This window comes from Necator americanus, chromosome III (assembly GCF_031761385.1).
Source record: "Necator americanus strain Aroian chromosome III, whole genome shotgun sequence".
NCBI lineage: Eukaryota > Metazoa > Nematoda > Chromadorea > Rhabditida > Ancylostomatidae > Necator > Necator americanus.
In genome coordinates, this window is record NC_087373.1 from 25,132,647 (window position 1) to 25,146,430 (window position 13,784).

Here is a 13,784-nt window from a genome sequence, read left to right on the forward strand (position 1 = left end):
ACATTAAAAAACACTTGCTACTCATCCAATGGCTGCACTGATCCACCGCCCATATATCACTCAACCATTTCTCGAAGAGTACAACACAATTATTTCCAAAGCCCTACACAATCCGTCCCATAGTCACATGTGCAAGATGAATTCTATGTTTTTTCAAGGGGGCATTGTCTCAGATTTACAGCGAAATTAAGAGAACATTTGTTTTAACTGGTGCCGTAGTTGTCGTTCCAATGGCTGCGGAATTTCTCGTAAAAACTCAGAAATAACACGCAAAAAAGTTATGAAATGCCAAAATAAATAAGGATTTATTCCTATATTGGGAAGCAACGGTTAGAATTCAAGCACCAGAATGCACCTTAGATCTTGTTGAATGCCACAATATCAACAGACTGAACATGATCCTCGAAGTCACCAGTGATCTTGTCAATGAGGTCATCAACTGAGACTTTCAAATCTTCAATTACGCAAATGATTTGCAGCTTCTTGATGCCTGTGAAAAAGGTCGGGTTACATTTAAGAAAAAATTAAGCAGCTTCAATGACCTACCATATCCTACTGGAATCAATTTGGATCCTCCCCAAACGAGGCCGTCCATTTCGATTCCGCGAACCAAGCTCTCCATCTCCTCGAGGTTCGTCTCATCATCCCAAGGCTTCACATCCAAAATCACAGACGATTTTGCTATAGGGCCAGGCTTTGCGGCCTTCTTCTCTGCGTAAGCCTTCAGTCGCTCTTGTACAATCTTTTGCTTCTCGGCATCTTCTTCATCATCAGATCCAAAAAGATCAAGATCCTCCTCCTGAAACACTGCAGATGCGTTTGTAGCACGGTGATATGACAAACAAATCACGGCCTGAGCATATGATCTTGCCTACCATTACCGTGACCCTTTATAAAACACACCTTAGCGTCATCGCCGCTAGCAGATCCGCCTGCGGAAGGCCATGAATTTCGTTCGCTCTTGTCATAACTGGCGATGTTCTTGTACCAACGAGCGACATGAGGGTAGGTCTTCGCGCAAGGAGCTGATCCGAGAGTTTCAAACAGCGTGCTGTCTTCACCCGACAGGACAAAGCTGCAAAAACTAGTGATTTGATCATGTGTTCAAAAGAAACAGTACCCTTATCAGTGCTAATGATTAACTATTCGGAACAGATAAGAATCAATACTGAATAGATCTTTCTGCCCAATTCAAAACAGGCGGGAGACCATATACATTCATTATATTACCGGCGAAAATACAGTTTGCAGTGCTCTCTCCTAGGAACGCATTGCAGTAGCATATTTTACAGAATTGTAGCCTATGTTGATATGTTCTTCAAAAATACATATTCAACCAAGGAATCGGTTTAAAGTCCTTCCGTTACCAGACTTCTCACATTCTTCTTAGCAAAAACAACACCAAAACAACGCAACGAATTGTTAAGATAACGACCGTTAAGTTATTGATCTAGTAATCGATCTAATAGTTGTGAGTGCGACAAAAAACTGGATACAACGGTAGGGGCTTACTTACACCTAACAACCTGCAACACCCCCTCATCATTCGCTCTTAGGTTCTTCACCACTCTTTTTGTTGTTAATACTGCTCAGAAGATACAACACAATCTTAAGACATCAAAATCCTGAGATTTAACCCAAGGAATCGCAAAGAGAACCTCAAAAGGATGAGGAGAAACAAACCCTGTAGCGAAGGCTTGAGTGGAAAGAGTCTCGTTGAAGGCAGCAAGACCAGCAGGAGATTTCACATCAACCATTTCGCCAGAGCCCTACAGGAAATAATAAAATGGTTTCGAAGATGACAGCCGGCTCGTCACTGTAGTTGTTGTTGTGCATCGGGACTCGTGATTGAGAGCCTCGTGCGTCCTTTAATTTTCTTACGGGCGGTACAGCTCCTTTCACGCCCAGTGCCCATTTGTCCACTCTCGCTGATAACATTCAGAGGGAATGGCAGTGCTCGTTAGAGATGCTACCTGGCTGCTGGCAAATTGGTGAACCTTAGGCGGCGCGTACCATCCTCAGAGGCCAATTTAGCTGAGCATCAGCTGCGAGCCTGCCACTTTTTTCAGTCGTTTATATCTATAAGACGCCTGTTTGAAGATTGGAGTCCCAATCCTTGCTTTCTGCCGGCTATCGTGCTTGTTCGTTCAACCTCAGGAGTGTTACTGAAACTATCATCTCTCATCCTGTGGTATTTTCTGTGCAGTTGCAGAATAAGCGCTCCATTGGAGTGTGTATCGTTTCATATTATATTTTGTCTGCATTTCGTAGGATCTCTTCACTCTTGTTTCCACAAGGTAACCTCAGAGAGCGATTAGCACCAAATTATTTACTAAGCAGTATTCGTTTCCCTGCAAAAATTCAGAAATGTGCAATACTAACTACATTCGGGGCATCAGTTCTAGCAAGGGAAATACTGGTACGTGAATAATGGTGGTATGTCGGTGCTCGTGATGGCTATGTGGAATTGGAGAGACTAAAGCATCTGTGCTGTAATAACGTTGTGGTGTAGGTTGTGATGGTGTTTGTGGTAGTTTTCACTACTATTTCTTTGCATCCTAACTTGTGAATTCATATCCAGACTTCTTTTTTGATGATATAAATGGAGTTCTTGTCGTAGTTCACGTTAGCTACCGTAATGAACTTGTTTATAACTCTTGTGTAACTGCTTCCATTACAGATGCACGTTCTCCGGTTAAGCCGACTCGCGGGGACTGCGCAGTTTCGGCTGCTTCATGCTTCACCATGTTTCCTGGTGAGGAATTTTGGAATTATTACTTCTTTTATTTTTGCCAGTGATTCTCAAAGGTGTAGGAAATTTCGGATATTTCTTTGGTTATTTGACTTTCAAAGCGGAGAAAATTTTTTTTTTTTAAATAAGCATTGTTACTCCTCTATGTCATAACATGTGAAAGGCCTGATCACCGAGGGGAGATAGCGGGGCTCCTTTTAGGTTATGATTTGTCAGCATTAACAAGTATTCCGTTTCCTTGCACTATACTTTTAATAGTTTGATATAGTATGTACTGAGAAGGGATGTGACAGCTCCTCTTCTCGAATTTTCTTTCTCTTTTTTCATTTTATTTTGTGCAGTAAAACAGTGGTTTCTGACCAGATGTTGTCCGGACGTAATTCTGAAAAGAGAGCTCAAACCATTATTATAAAGAGTTAACCTACACAAAAGCATCAAATACGCTTTTCAGGCTAAAGTTCCCATGAGCAAGTTCGAAAAGGATGCCTATTTACCCTATGAGAAACTCGCTGTCAACGTGAAGGTTGTAAGAGATAGGTGGGCATTCTGTTTCCCCTTAAATCCTTTAAAGTACACATTCTATGTTTTAGTATGTTTTACAAATTGCTGTTCACTTAGTCCAAAATCGAATTCGACAGTGAGCTTGCGCGGGCGATGTAAAAGGGCTTACTGGCGTTGTGTTAGCTCATGGTTGGGTAGTATTGGAAAATTATAGGAAAAAGGACAGACACTTTTTTGGAAGACTCCTAGTGGTCATCGGAAGGAAGTGCCCCTTCAGTCTAAGTGTTTTGGTGTTGTTCTTTTCCTTATATTTTCCATATTTATACTTGAGCGATCTTAAACTCATGCTTCATTGCGTTGCACTTCAATATTTACCATCTACTCAAACCTTTTTACGAAAAATGTCCTAACTGATTTTGTTTGATCTTCTCCATTAGACTCATTCAAATAGACACAAGTAACTGCTGAACGTTCTCTATAAAAGATTCTGTTGAAACTTGATTTAAAGTTGTCGCAGTAGTTTAGCTTGCAAACTTGTTTCGTATAATGACTTTTTCACCTTTAACCCAAAAGCTCAAACAAGAAGTTCTTGCTCGAGTAAAGTGAGTACTGAAACTCTATAAAAATACTGGGTTCTGGCCAAAGGTGGAATAGGGAGAAGCCGGACCCTCCTCAGATGAAGGGGGTTTAGCTCATGGGGTGCAGCTCAAGTGAAGGGGCTCCTTTCGCCAACCGCATAAAAATGAAGGGGATAATTTCGCTAACCCTTCAAAAGTGAAGGAGGTCCTTTCGCCAACTGCCTAAAAGTGAAGGGGATAATTTCGCCAACCCTTCAAAAGTGAAGGAGGTCCCTTCCCCAACCGTTCAAAAGTGAAGGAGGTCAGAGCACCCGCTCCGACTATCGCATCTATGGTTCTGACCTCGAATGCAGTATCTGTTACACACCATGAAACTGTCTGCGCAGTTGCAGTACTCTTAATCTCCGTGTGATTCTACGTCTCAGGCTACAGTATCGGAGGAATATCTTTCAAGACCACAGCGAATTACGTAGTGCGAGTATTGATCAATAGCAATGGTGTGTCGCTCCACTCATAAGCACTTCTATTGTGTTATTTCAAATTCTTTATTTTTATAAAAAAATTGAGACTACGATGAAAAATCGATATCATATTCGTCCTTAACGCAAAAAGTACCCTGTAAGGGCAAATGTAGTGTCGTGTCATATTCATGGTCAGCACCTAGAATTTCTAGCAGTGCTTAGTTGCAGCTTCTGGAAATTTGAAGTTTCAGAGTATAAGACTGAAATAATGCCTTTCATTACTGTAATATAGGCTTATCTATTGAAGAATCTTTTGTTTTTCGTTCTTAACCATGTTTTCGTTCCATATTTGTAGGCTGAAGCGTCCTTTGACCCTCTCCGAAAAGATTCTCTATGGACATTTGGATCAACCAAGTACGGAGAAGATCGAACGTGGCGTTTCCTACCTTCGATTGCGTCCTGATAGAGTTGCCATGCAAGACGCGACGGCTCAGATGGCTATGCTTCAGTTCATCTCCTCCGGTTTACCAAAAGTGACTTTATTATGTTCCTGACTTCATAGTTCTGGAATTCTTTTATTTTTGATGGTTCAAGATGTACTGCTGCAGTTCGTTTATGTACAATGTTGAACTGTTTCAGGTTGCTGTTCCATCAACAATTCACTGTGATCACTTAATCGAAGCTCAGAAAGGAGGAGCGCCGGATCTAATGAGAGCAAAGGCAAGTGGTATTCTTCACATGCTTACTCGCTGATTTTTTTTCGAAGTCTAAGTTCAAAACGAACAGTTTTTTTTACTATATTCAATGCATTTCTTAGTTTTTTAAATTTTAGGACTTGAATAAGGAGGTGTACAACTTTCTGGCTTCGGCAGGAAACAAATACGGAGTTGGGTTCTGGAAACCGGGATCAGGAATAATTCATCAGATTATCTTGGAGAACTACGCGTTCCCTGGACTACTGCTAATTGGCACCGACTCTCACACCCCTAATGGAGGTACCTCTTCAAAAACAACAAATTTTTCTTCCACTTTTATATGGTGTAATTGTTATTGTTTGTAGGTGGACTTGGTGGTTTGTGCATTGGAGTAGGAGGAGCGGATGCTGTTGACGTCATGGCAAATATTCCTTGGGAGCTGAAGTGCCCGAAAGTGATTGGAGTTCGGCTTACCGGAAAACTTTCTGGTTGGACCTCAGCCAAAGACATCATTCTCAAAGTGGGTGGAATAATTCACAGAAACCTTCTCGGATTTGTACGAATATGGTTTAGGTTGCTGATATCCTCACCGTGAAAGGAGGCACTGGAGCTATAATTGAGTATTTTGGTCCTGGCGTTGACTCTCTTTCAGCTACAGGAATGGGAACGATCTGCAACATGGGGGCGGAAGTTGGAGCCACTACCTCAGTGTTCCCCTTCAATGAAAGCATGAAGCAGTATCTCGAGGTTAGTCGGAGTTTCAATAGCTGCTCCTTTTGCTTCCAATTTTTTTTTGTGTCTACACATACGTATCTCTTAAAATTGAAGTCTACTGGACGTGCGGAAATCGCGAAAGAGGCAGGTAAATACAAAGAACTACTCACTTCCGACGATGGAGCACATTACGACAAGGTTGGTTTGGCTAATTTTTATTTAAAAAAAGTGCTATGGCACGCATCGATACTTTTCTAGGTTATCGAAATTAATTTGGACACCCTGATTCCTCACGTTAACGGTCCTTTTACTCCTGACCTTGCCTCACCAATCGACAAGCTGGGAGAAAATGCGAAGAAAAACGGATGGCCGCTGGACGTTAAAGTCGCCCTAATAGGTTCATGTACTAACTCATCCTATGAAGATATGACTCGAGCCGCATCTATTGCAAAACAGGTACATTGACAAATGTTTTTGGTTCTTTAAAGGCTGCACCCGTGAATGTTTTTCCTTTCTTGAGCAAGTGCGGCATTTAGAAAACTTTTTTACGGTTTAGAAAGTTAGATCCGCTTTTAACCGGGTTAACTTCTGGTGTTTGGTCAAATGTGTGTAACGACGGTTATTCGCAACTTTCTTGACTCAGCTCTGACAGTATATGATCCTACAACTTTCTAATTTCAGGCACTTGATAAAGGCCTGAAAGCAAAAACTCTGTTCACTGTAACACCGGGCTCTGAACAGGTTCGAGCAACAATTGAAAGAGATGGACTCTCGAAAATATTTAGTGACTTCGGAGGAATGGTTCTTGCGAATGCTTGCGGACCTTGCATCGGTTGGTATTTCTACGTAAGAGAAGGAGCTTTCTTTCTCTTGTTTTCGAACAGTGTAGTCTTGATAACAAGAAAATCCTCTCATAGCTCTTCATCTTATCTGTCATTAAATTCAATTTGCAGGACAGTGGGATCGCAAGGATGTAAAGAAAGGAGAAAAGAATACCATTGTAACTTCATATAACCGTAACTTCACTGGTCGTAATGATGCCAATCCAGCCACTCATGCATTCGTCACCTCACCAGATATCGTGACGGCAATGGCGATCTCGGGAAGACTTGATTTTGATCCGCGAAAGGATGAACTCACTGCTGCTGATGGTGAGCTTAGTAACTGACTACGATTGCAAAAGTGTGTATCTTCTTTTGATAAACTTTCAGGAACCAAATTCGTGCTGAAACCTCCTGTTGGAGAAGCTTTGCCGAAAAAAGGTTACGATCAAGGCGAAGACACTTTCCAGCCCCCATCACAATCAGGGAAGGTATGCCATTTCGTTTTTTTTCTGAGTTGTATAATTCATTTCACAATATTTCAGGTTGAAGTTGATCCTAATTCCCAGCGCCTGCAACTGCTCCACCCATTCAACAAATGGGACGGGAAGGATCTAGAAGATATGGTCATCCTTATCAAAGTGAAAGGAAAGTGCACAACAGATCATATCTCTGCTGCTGGACCGTGGCTCAAATACAGAGGCCATCTAGACAATATCTCAAATAACCTGTTTCTAACTGCCGTAAATGCTGAGAATGGTGAGATGAACAAAGTGAGTCAGTTTTTTCCCATTCATTGAAGAGTTCTTTAGACATATCAAACAGGTTCAGTGATTACTAAAGTTTGTGTAATAGGTTCGCAATCATCTCACGGATCAATTTGGCACTGTTCCCGAGACTGCGAGATACTACAAAGCGCATGGTGTTAGCTGGGTAGCAATTGGTGACGAAAACTATGGAGAGGGTTCAAGTCGTGAACATGCAGCTCTTGAACCACGTCATCTTGGAGGGCGCGCTATCATTACTAAATCGTTCGCAAGAATTCATGGTATTATTTACTTATGCTTCACATCTCAAACTACCCTCTATCGAGAAATTCCACTTAACTTTTTCCAGAAACTAATTTGAAGAAGCAAGGAATGCTGCCACTTACTTTCTCGAACCCTGCCGACTATGACAAGATTGACTCAGGAGACAAGATTTCAATTATTGGGTTGAAAGACTTCGCCCCAGGAAAACCACTCAAAGCTGTCATTAAGAAGACGGATGGCTCAAAGGTTTTTTTTTCGATTCAAGACTCCTCTCTGCGATTCTTAGTTTTGCCACATTTACCCAATTGTTTTAGATTGAAATCTCCCTTAACCACAGCTTCAATGAACACCAAATTGAATGGTTCAAGGCTGGATCTGCATTGAATAGAATGAAGGAGATGTTCAGCCATTAATAGTACTAATATTAATAGAACTAGTTTTTATCAGACATCTATGTTTTCAGGTTTTTAGTTTGGAGAGCTGTCAGAGATGCATTGTGACATTTATTGATAGGTCCGTTTTAAATGTATAAAGATTGTTTTATACGAAATCAACAGTGCTATATATACCTCTATCCTTTACATTGCTTGCTATTTATTCATGTTTAAAGATTTCCTTCACGCATCGTTGTTCTGTGATGTAATATTTGTTGCACAGATGCAGTTTTGTATCACGTCGTGGTGAGATTGTTATCAGTGAAAAAACTGTTGGTAACAATGTTGCTTTGTTTACGCGGTGCGGTGGTCGATGCAACTATTGATTTGTGATTTGGATCTTTACCTTTGTGCATTGCCTATGTTTTTATCAGTATCGCACCGCACTTTGAACTCTCGACGAGTGGAAGCGTTCGAAAAAACAGCAGATACAAAGGGGTACACAAACTGAAGATTATGTTTATCTAAAAAGTATTGAGAAGAGTGGTTGTCTATGAGGTCTTTTTCTTCGACAAGTAAATATAAATCCATCGACATATGGCAAGTACCAAAATTGATAACGCGAACTCGACCTGCAAAGACAAAGATTCAGTTGATGTGGACTTTCTACTGTAAGTTTGACTTACTGGATAATTAGCTATAGTCTGCACTGCTTTCGAAATTAATGAAGATAATGAGGAATCTCTTTGAATGGATGTTGATTGGTTTGGGAAGGTCGAATGATCGCCGTTTCCTGGAGTCGGAGGCCTAAACGAACAAACTGATTCTGGTTTAAGAATTTCCATTTGGTTAGACATCCTCGCAGCGATTGATATCCTTGATCGTATTCGTAAGCTCGTGCCTCTGTCAACGGTAATTAAATTCTATCAAGTTCCCATGGCGCTGCGCCCACTTCTACACAACCGCTTGGTCTTAAAAAAAAACGGAAAATACGAGTATTCAAAATTCTGCGTTGGAAAACTCACTTAGTTAATGCTGAGGTTTTATTCCTTGTTGGGGAAGGGCTATTAAGAAGGTCGTTCAGCCAGCTGAAATGAAGATCACATCCTTCTATCTATGGTGTCAATTGTTTATCTGCTGACGGACCCTTGGAGGCGGCATATGGGAAGTCCTTCGATGTTTTGACCTCTCTATCAGTAGGCAGTAACGCAGCTTATAAGTTCCTCCGTAAGAACCAGAACCTCTCATCCAAAAAAAAAGGTATTTGAAACAGAGGTGCTCAAGGCAATCGCTGCGCACGACGTCTACGAAATAAATCAGATAAAGTCATCTCTATGCCCTCAGAAGAAAATTTTAGAGGACACTGGGTTTAAGAGATTTAGTAAAGAATCCCAGTGTCTTTAGCACAATACGCGTCCCGTCTTTGGAGAGCGAGCGAATGGGTTCTCGACGAATCGCAGGCGGGAGCGGGGCGCAAGGGTTGCTCATTGCAACAGAAGCGGTCGTAAAAAAACAGTGTTCCGGGTTCGTCCGCGCACTGATACAGGGGAGATGAACGGAATCACACTCTTTCCACAATCTACGATCCCGCATACGCATTACCCACCTGAAACCCGTACCACCCCAGGATTTGTGGGGTGATGCCTTTAAGTCGGCGTGTGCGCTAAACAGTTGTAGTAGTTATCATTCAGAACCAACTAAATATTCAGTTCTTGTAGATGAGTAGAGTACTTAGATACAAAATCCACGGGGCAGCCTCTACAGCGGGTCCCCGCAAATTCCGTTCGTGGCCAACATCGCGCCATCTTAAAGGCGTCGCCCCACGATTCTGGGTTAGTGCGGATTTCAGGTGCGTTATGTCGAGGGTTATTCGATTCATTTCTTCCTAATTGTCGTAAAAATACGGCCAGGAAGATGGGGCTTTGAGCGTTCCGGGGCGCTGCTTTCTACAACGAGTTCTACTGGAGCGCGCCAGCCTCGTGCACACGCCGCATATTCCGGACCGTTTTTTACTGCAATTTAGAAGAAATGGACGGAATCACCCCCCTCTCCGTAATCTACTGTCCCGTATAGGCATAACCTTCCTGAAACCGGTACCACTCCAAATTAGTGGAGCGATGCCTTTAGAACTAAGAAGCCGGACTGCATAAGAGGCGAAAATTCAAGAAGTGTGGATGCATTGACACAATAGGCATGCGATGTGTAGTTGTTCAAGGAATAGAACAAAACGGGGGGAGGGGGTGATAGGTTCACGAGTAAGCAGAAAGAGAGGATGCAATTGATCAACGCCTACGGAAAGAAGAATACAAGCTTAAAAGCTCCAGAATAATGCGGACTTCATTGTACGTGTACTTCGAAGATCCTATGAAAATATACGAGGACTGAATGAGCTGATGGAAAAATAGGGAGTGTTTGAGGCAGTGTTGCATTTGCTCCAACCGCGGAAAAACTGACGAAACAAGACGTGTACGATTCTAGGGTCCTTCGAATGCTTTCCTATGACGTGAAGGCGTCATTCCAAATGGATCGATGGCTACGAATACGTTACAGCAGAATATAACGTGGACTACTGTTTCTATTAGGCCATTTACCACGGATTTTAGCTCCTTCTGTCAAAAATACGTGTGAACAATCAGTATATAGTAGGATCAAAACGACATGAAGCACGATGCTGTTGCTTAAAGGCATCATCCCACGAATCTGGGGTTGTGCGGATTTCAGGTGAAGGGTTCCTATACGGGGTCGTAGATTATGGAGAGAAGAGTGACTCCGTTCATTTCTTCATAATTGCCGTAAAAAACGGCCTGGACGATACGGCTTCGATTGGTCTGGCGCGCTACTTTCCACAACGAGCTCGATTGGAGCGCATCAGCCCTGCACACGCCGCATCTTCCGGGCCGTTTTTCACGGCAATTAGGAAGAAATGGACGGAATCACCCCTCTCTCCATAATCTACTATCCCGCATAAGAGTACTCCACCTGAAATCCGTACCACCTCAGATTCGTAGGGTGTTGTCTTTAAGCGGTTGCGCTCGAAGCGAGACAGCGGTTCACCGAATCGGCGTGGGACCATCGGCGCGAACTGCAGCGATGTATGATGCTAGAGCGGGTCCCCCGGATTCGAACCGCTGCGCTTCACCGCCCCACTTCACTTCGAGCGCAGCCGCTTATGCAACAACACGGTGTTTCTTGACGTTTTGATCCGTCTATATGTGGAGAGATACCCAAGCTGCACATCTGACTCTGCTCTGATCTGAGCATTGTCATTCTTTATATAGGAGTGACCCGTGAGATAACATGCCCTTGGGGGAAACAGCAAACGAGATGGGCTATTGTATTCATAGCACAATTGGATGCTTTACTTCTGGGGTTTAGTGGGGTGGGAGGTGGCTGCATATTATCTTGACATCTCTTGCTGTCTCTACACCCACATCGGCGTTATGACGAAGTACTGTGTACATCTAGAAAATCGCCTCACAGATCTTGTGGAGTTTCTTCAGGAATGTCACTGGCTATGAAATCGTCACTGTCCTCCGGGTCTCTGTGGATGTCGTCGCCCCGATCGGTCATCTGAACGAAGAAGGTAACGAGAGAGTGAGGAAACAGCGAGTTTTGACGTAGATGGGCTAAAGATTTCCAAAACAGCCTTACCTTCATCCTCCTCTTCTGCTTAATCAGCCTTTGTTTCTTTACTGCTTGCTTGTGCTTTTTGCGATCCAATTCTAAAAGTAATTTTTTGAACGAGTCCAAGAACGATGATGGAGCAGCAGTGAAATGTGCGACTCTAACATTTATCAGAGCAAGAATGGCAACAAATAGATTGGAACAAGTCCTAATGTACACAAAAAGAGAAGTGCCATTAAAGCCTCAGTCACCAAAATCAGATGTGAGCTGTTGTGAGGGAGTGCACGAAAACAGCGCCTTTGTTCTTTTAATGTGGGGTCGTTTTGGATTTTGCAAAACTTCTCTTTCGCTGAGGAATAAGCTGTGAAATGCGTCAATTTGTAGTTCGAGTTCGACGAGTTGTAGTTCGACGCCGAAGCGGTTTAACCGGATGAGCGCACGCCACTCATCTTCTTTTTGATACACACACTTCCTCTTGTAGCGTTCTTCTCTCTGTCGAACCATTTGGCACAAGCCACACTCCAGTTCATTGAGCCTTCGAAATTATAGCTGCGAAATTTATCTTCCTGCCTTATTTTGCTAACATTTTTGGAAATGTGTTGAAGGAGCCCAAAAAGATGTCATCTGTATTTTATAGCGTTTTCCTCCTATGAACCAATACTAGATCGTCTGTGTTCTGGTTTCAGGTCACGTCGTATCTTCCACCTACAGCCATACATGTAAATTCACTCTTGCAAGATTGTAATCCTACACGAACCAATGTATATGTACGACGTGACAATTAACCGCTGACTCGGTTCTGTCGGTGGAATGATCAGTCGTCGATCAATCACCCGATGCAACCGTTCGGCGCCAACTATAGTCAAATCATCATGAAGCTCGGTGTGGTTGCGTAAGCTGCTCCGCTCGAAGCGTCGCGGCGAAGCTTGCGGTTGGTATCGATGTGGGACCAACGACAAGCGGTGCTAGTGATGATGACCCCTCTATCCTAGTCGCTACGCTCCAATGCACCGCTTCAGGTGAGCACAGCCGCCTACATAGGTGCGCCGAGCTTCATGTCGTTTTGACCCGACTGTGTACACATTTCTGCAACAATGTTTAAAAACAGAGTACCTCGAAAATGAGAGTTGCTCCATTGATAGATAACAATGAAAGTTTAGTTTACGATTATCATCATGCTCGATTCTCCTGATAATTTAGAATGGCCTGGTCGCACAGAATTTTCTTACGAACCACCTAATAACGCGCCACATCTGGGAGAGTAGGCGTATACGTCGCGAGCGGACGACGGAAGCGGCGCCAGCAACTCATTGATTGTTCGCTCGTGTTCTCTTTTGGATAATTAGAGGGAATGATTATATATAGATGGGTCAAAACAACACGAAGCACGGACAGTTGCGTAGGCAGCGCGGTGGAGCGCGGCGATTGGGATCGTGTAAGGATCCTCGCTACCGCCACCCATCTCTGCAATTCGCCATGGTCCCACCTCGATTCCTGTCTCCACTGTGCCGTTTCGAGCGCAATCGCTTACGCAACTGTCTGTGCTTCATGTAGTTTTGACCCGACCGTATGTGTTTATACTCGTGAACTTCAACATAAATTATTCTTTAATGCGTTGACCCCAACACCCTCGATTTCGTGGTATGCTATCTATAACGGAAGTATGCATAGGAGGGAAGGCATGCGCAAACCTATCACATTTTAAGGACAGCACATTTGATAAGCTGTTTCGATGCAAATTTCGTTTTATAGACGACTCACCAATTTTTGCACTTCCTGATTGTGATGTTGCCAGCTGTTCCTTATTCTGGCTCATTCTAAGTGAAAAATAGTAGGTGAGGACGAAGAAAGGGGTGAATTCCGCAGCGGAGAAGCCAACCTGACCTATCCGTAGAGAACCTGACTATTAATGATCGCAACCCCGATTTGTTGGAATATGGCTCTCACAACTGTTTTGCTTATCCATCTCATACTTCACTGCACTCGTACAGTGCGATGTCAGCGGTCATAGGAAGGAAAGAATAGTAGAGAACATTGAAAAGATAGCGTGAAAAGCGAAATTTTTTTTTTGAATGGACATCCCTCTATAACTGCTTCAACAGAGAACGCAAAATGTCCCTTCACAAAAAAAAAAACTTCTTGATGAGTGTGGGTGGCAATCGAATACATCTTTTACCACAGGTTAATATTCCCGACAAACTACTTTTGAATCGTTTCTGATGGAAAGCAACAA

General features: G+C 43.0%; 3 protein-coding genes across 4 annotated transcripts; 1 reads left to right on the forward strand and 2 right to left on the reverse strand.

Annotated features, from left to right (window-relative positions):
* Positions 1-356: 356 nt before the first annotated feature.
* On the reverse strand, positions 357-1,938 carry RB195_010866 (uncharacterized protein; the record flags this gene model as incomplete). The annotated part of the gene is made up of 5 exons (XM_013453147.2): positions 357-490; positions 547-799; positions 904-1,075; positions 1,684-1,769; positions 1,882-1,938. 5 exons carry the CDS (start codon positions 1,936-1,938, stop codon positions 357-359), a joined length of 702 nt encoding a protein of 233 aa, XP_013308601.2.
* A 742-nt stretch (positions 1,939-2,680) lies between these two features.
* RB195_010867 (uncharacterized protein) lies at positions 2,681-7,966 on the forward strand (the record flags this gene model as incomplete). The annotated part of the gene is made up of 16 exons (XM_064192041.1): positions 2,681-2,755; positions 3,204-3,289; positions 4,648-4,825; positions 4,932-5,012; positions 5,125-5,287; positions 5,353-5,507; positions 5,561-5,734; positions 5,816-5,899; positions 5,960-6,157; positions 6,383-6,533; positions 6,655-6,852; positions 6,913-7,013; positions 7,068-7,295; positions 7,378-7,570; positions 7,639-7,799; positions 7,868-7,966. The coding sequence occupies 16 exons, from the start codon at positions 2,681-2,683 to the stop codon at positions 7,964-7,966; spliced, it is 2,325 nt and encodes a 774-aa protein (XP_064049624.1).
* Positions 7,967-8,478: 512 nt separating this feature from the next.
* On the reverse strand, positions 8,479-13,560 carry RB195_010868 (uncharacterized protein; the record flags this gene model as incomplete). 2 transcript variants are annotated; one of them, XM_064192043.1, is made up of 8 exons in its annotated part: positions 8,479-8,559; positions 8,614-8,734; positions 8,953-9,015; positions 11,406-11,497; positions 11,579-11,649; positions 13,313-13,368; positions 13,431-13,435; positions 13,525-13,560. In XM_064192043.1, 8 exons carry the CDS (start codon positions 13,558-13,560, stop codon positions 8,479-8,481), a joined length of 525 nt encoding a protein of 174 aa, XP_064049625.1. The 2 variants fall into 2 exon arrangements, with proteins under 2 accessions (XP_064049625.1, XP_064049626.1); XM_064192042.1 differs by lacking the exons at positions 13,431-13,435; positions 13,525-13,560 and having other exon boundaries at positions 13,313-13,367.
* Positions 13,561-13,784: the final 224 nt, after the last annotated feature.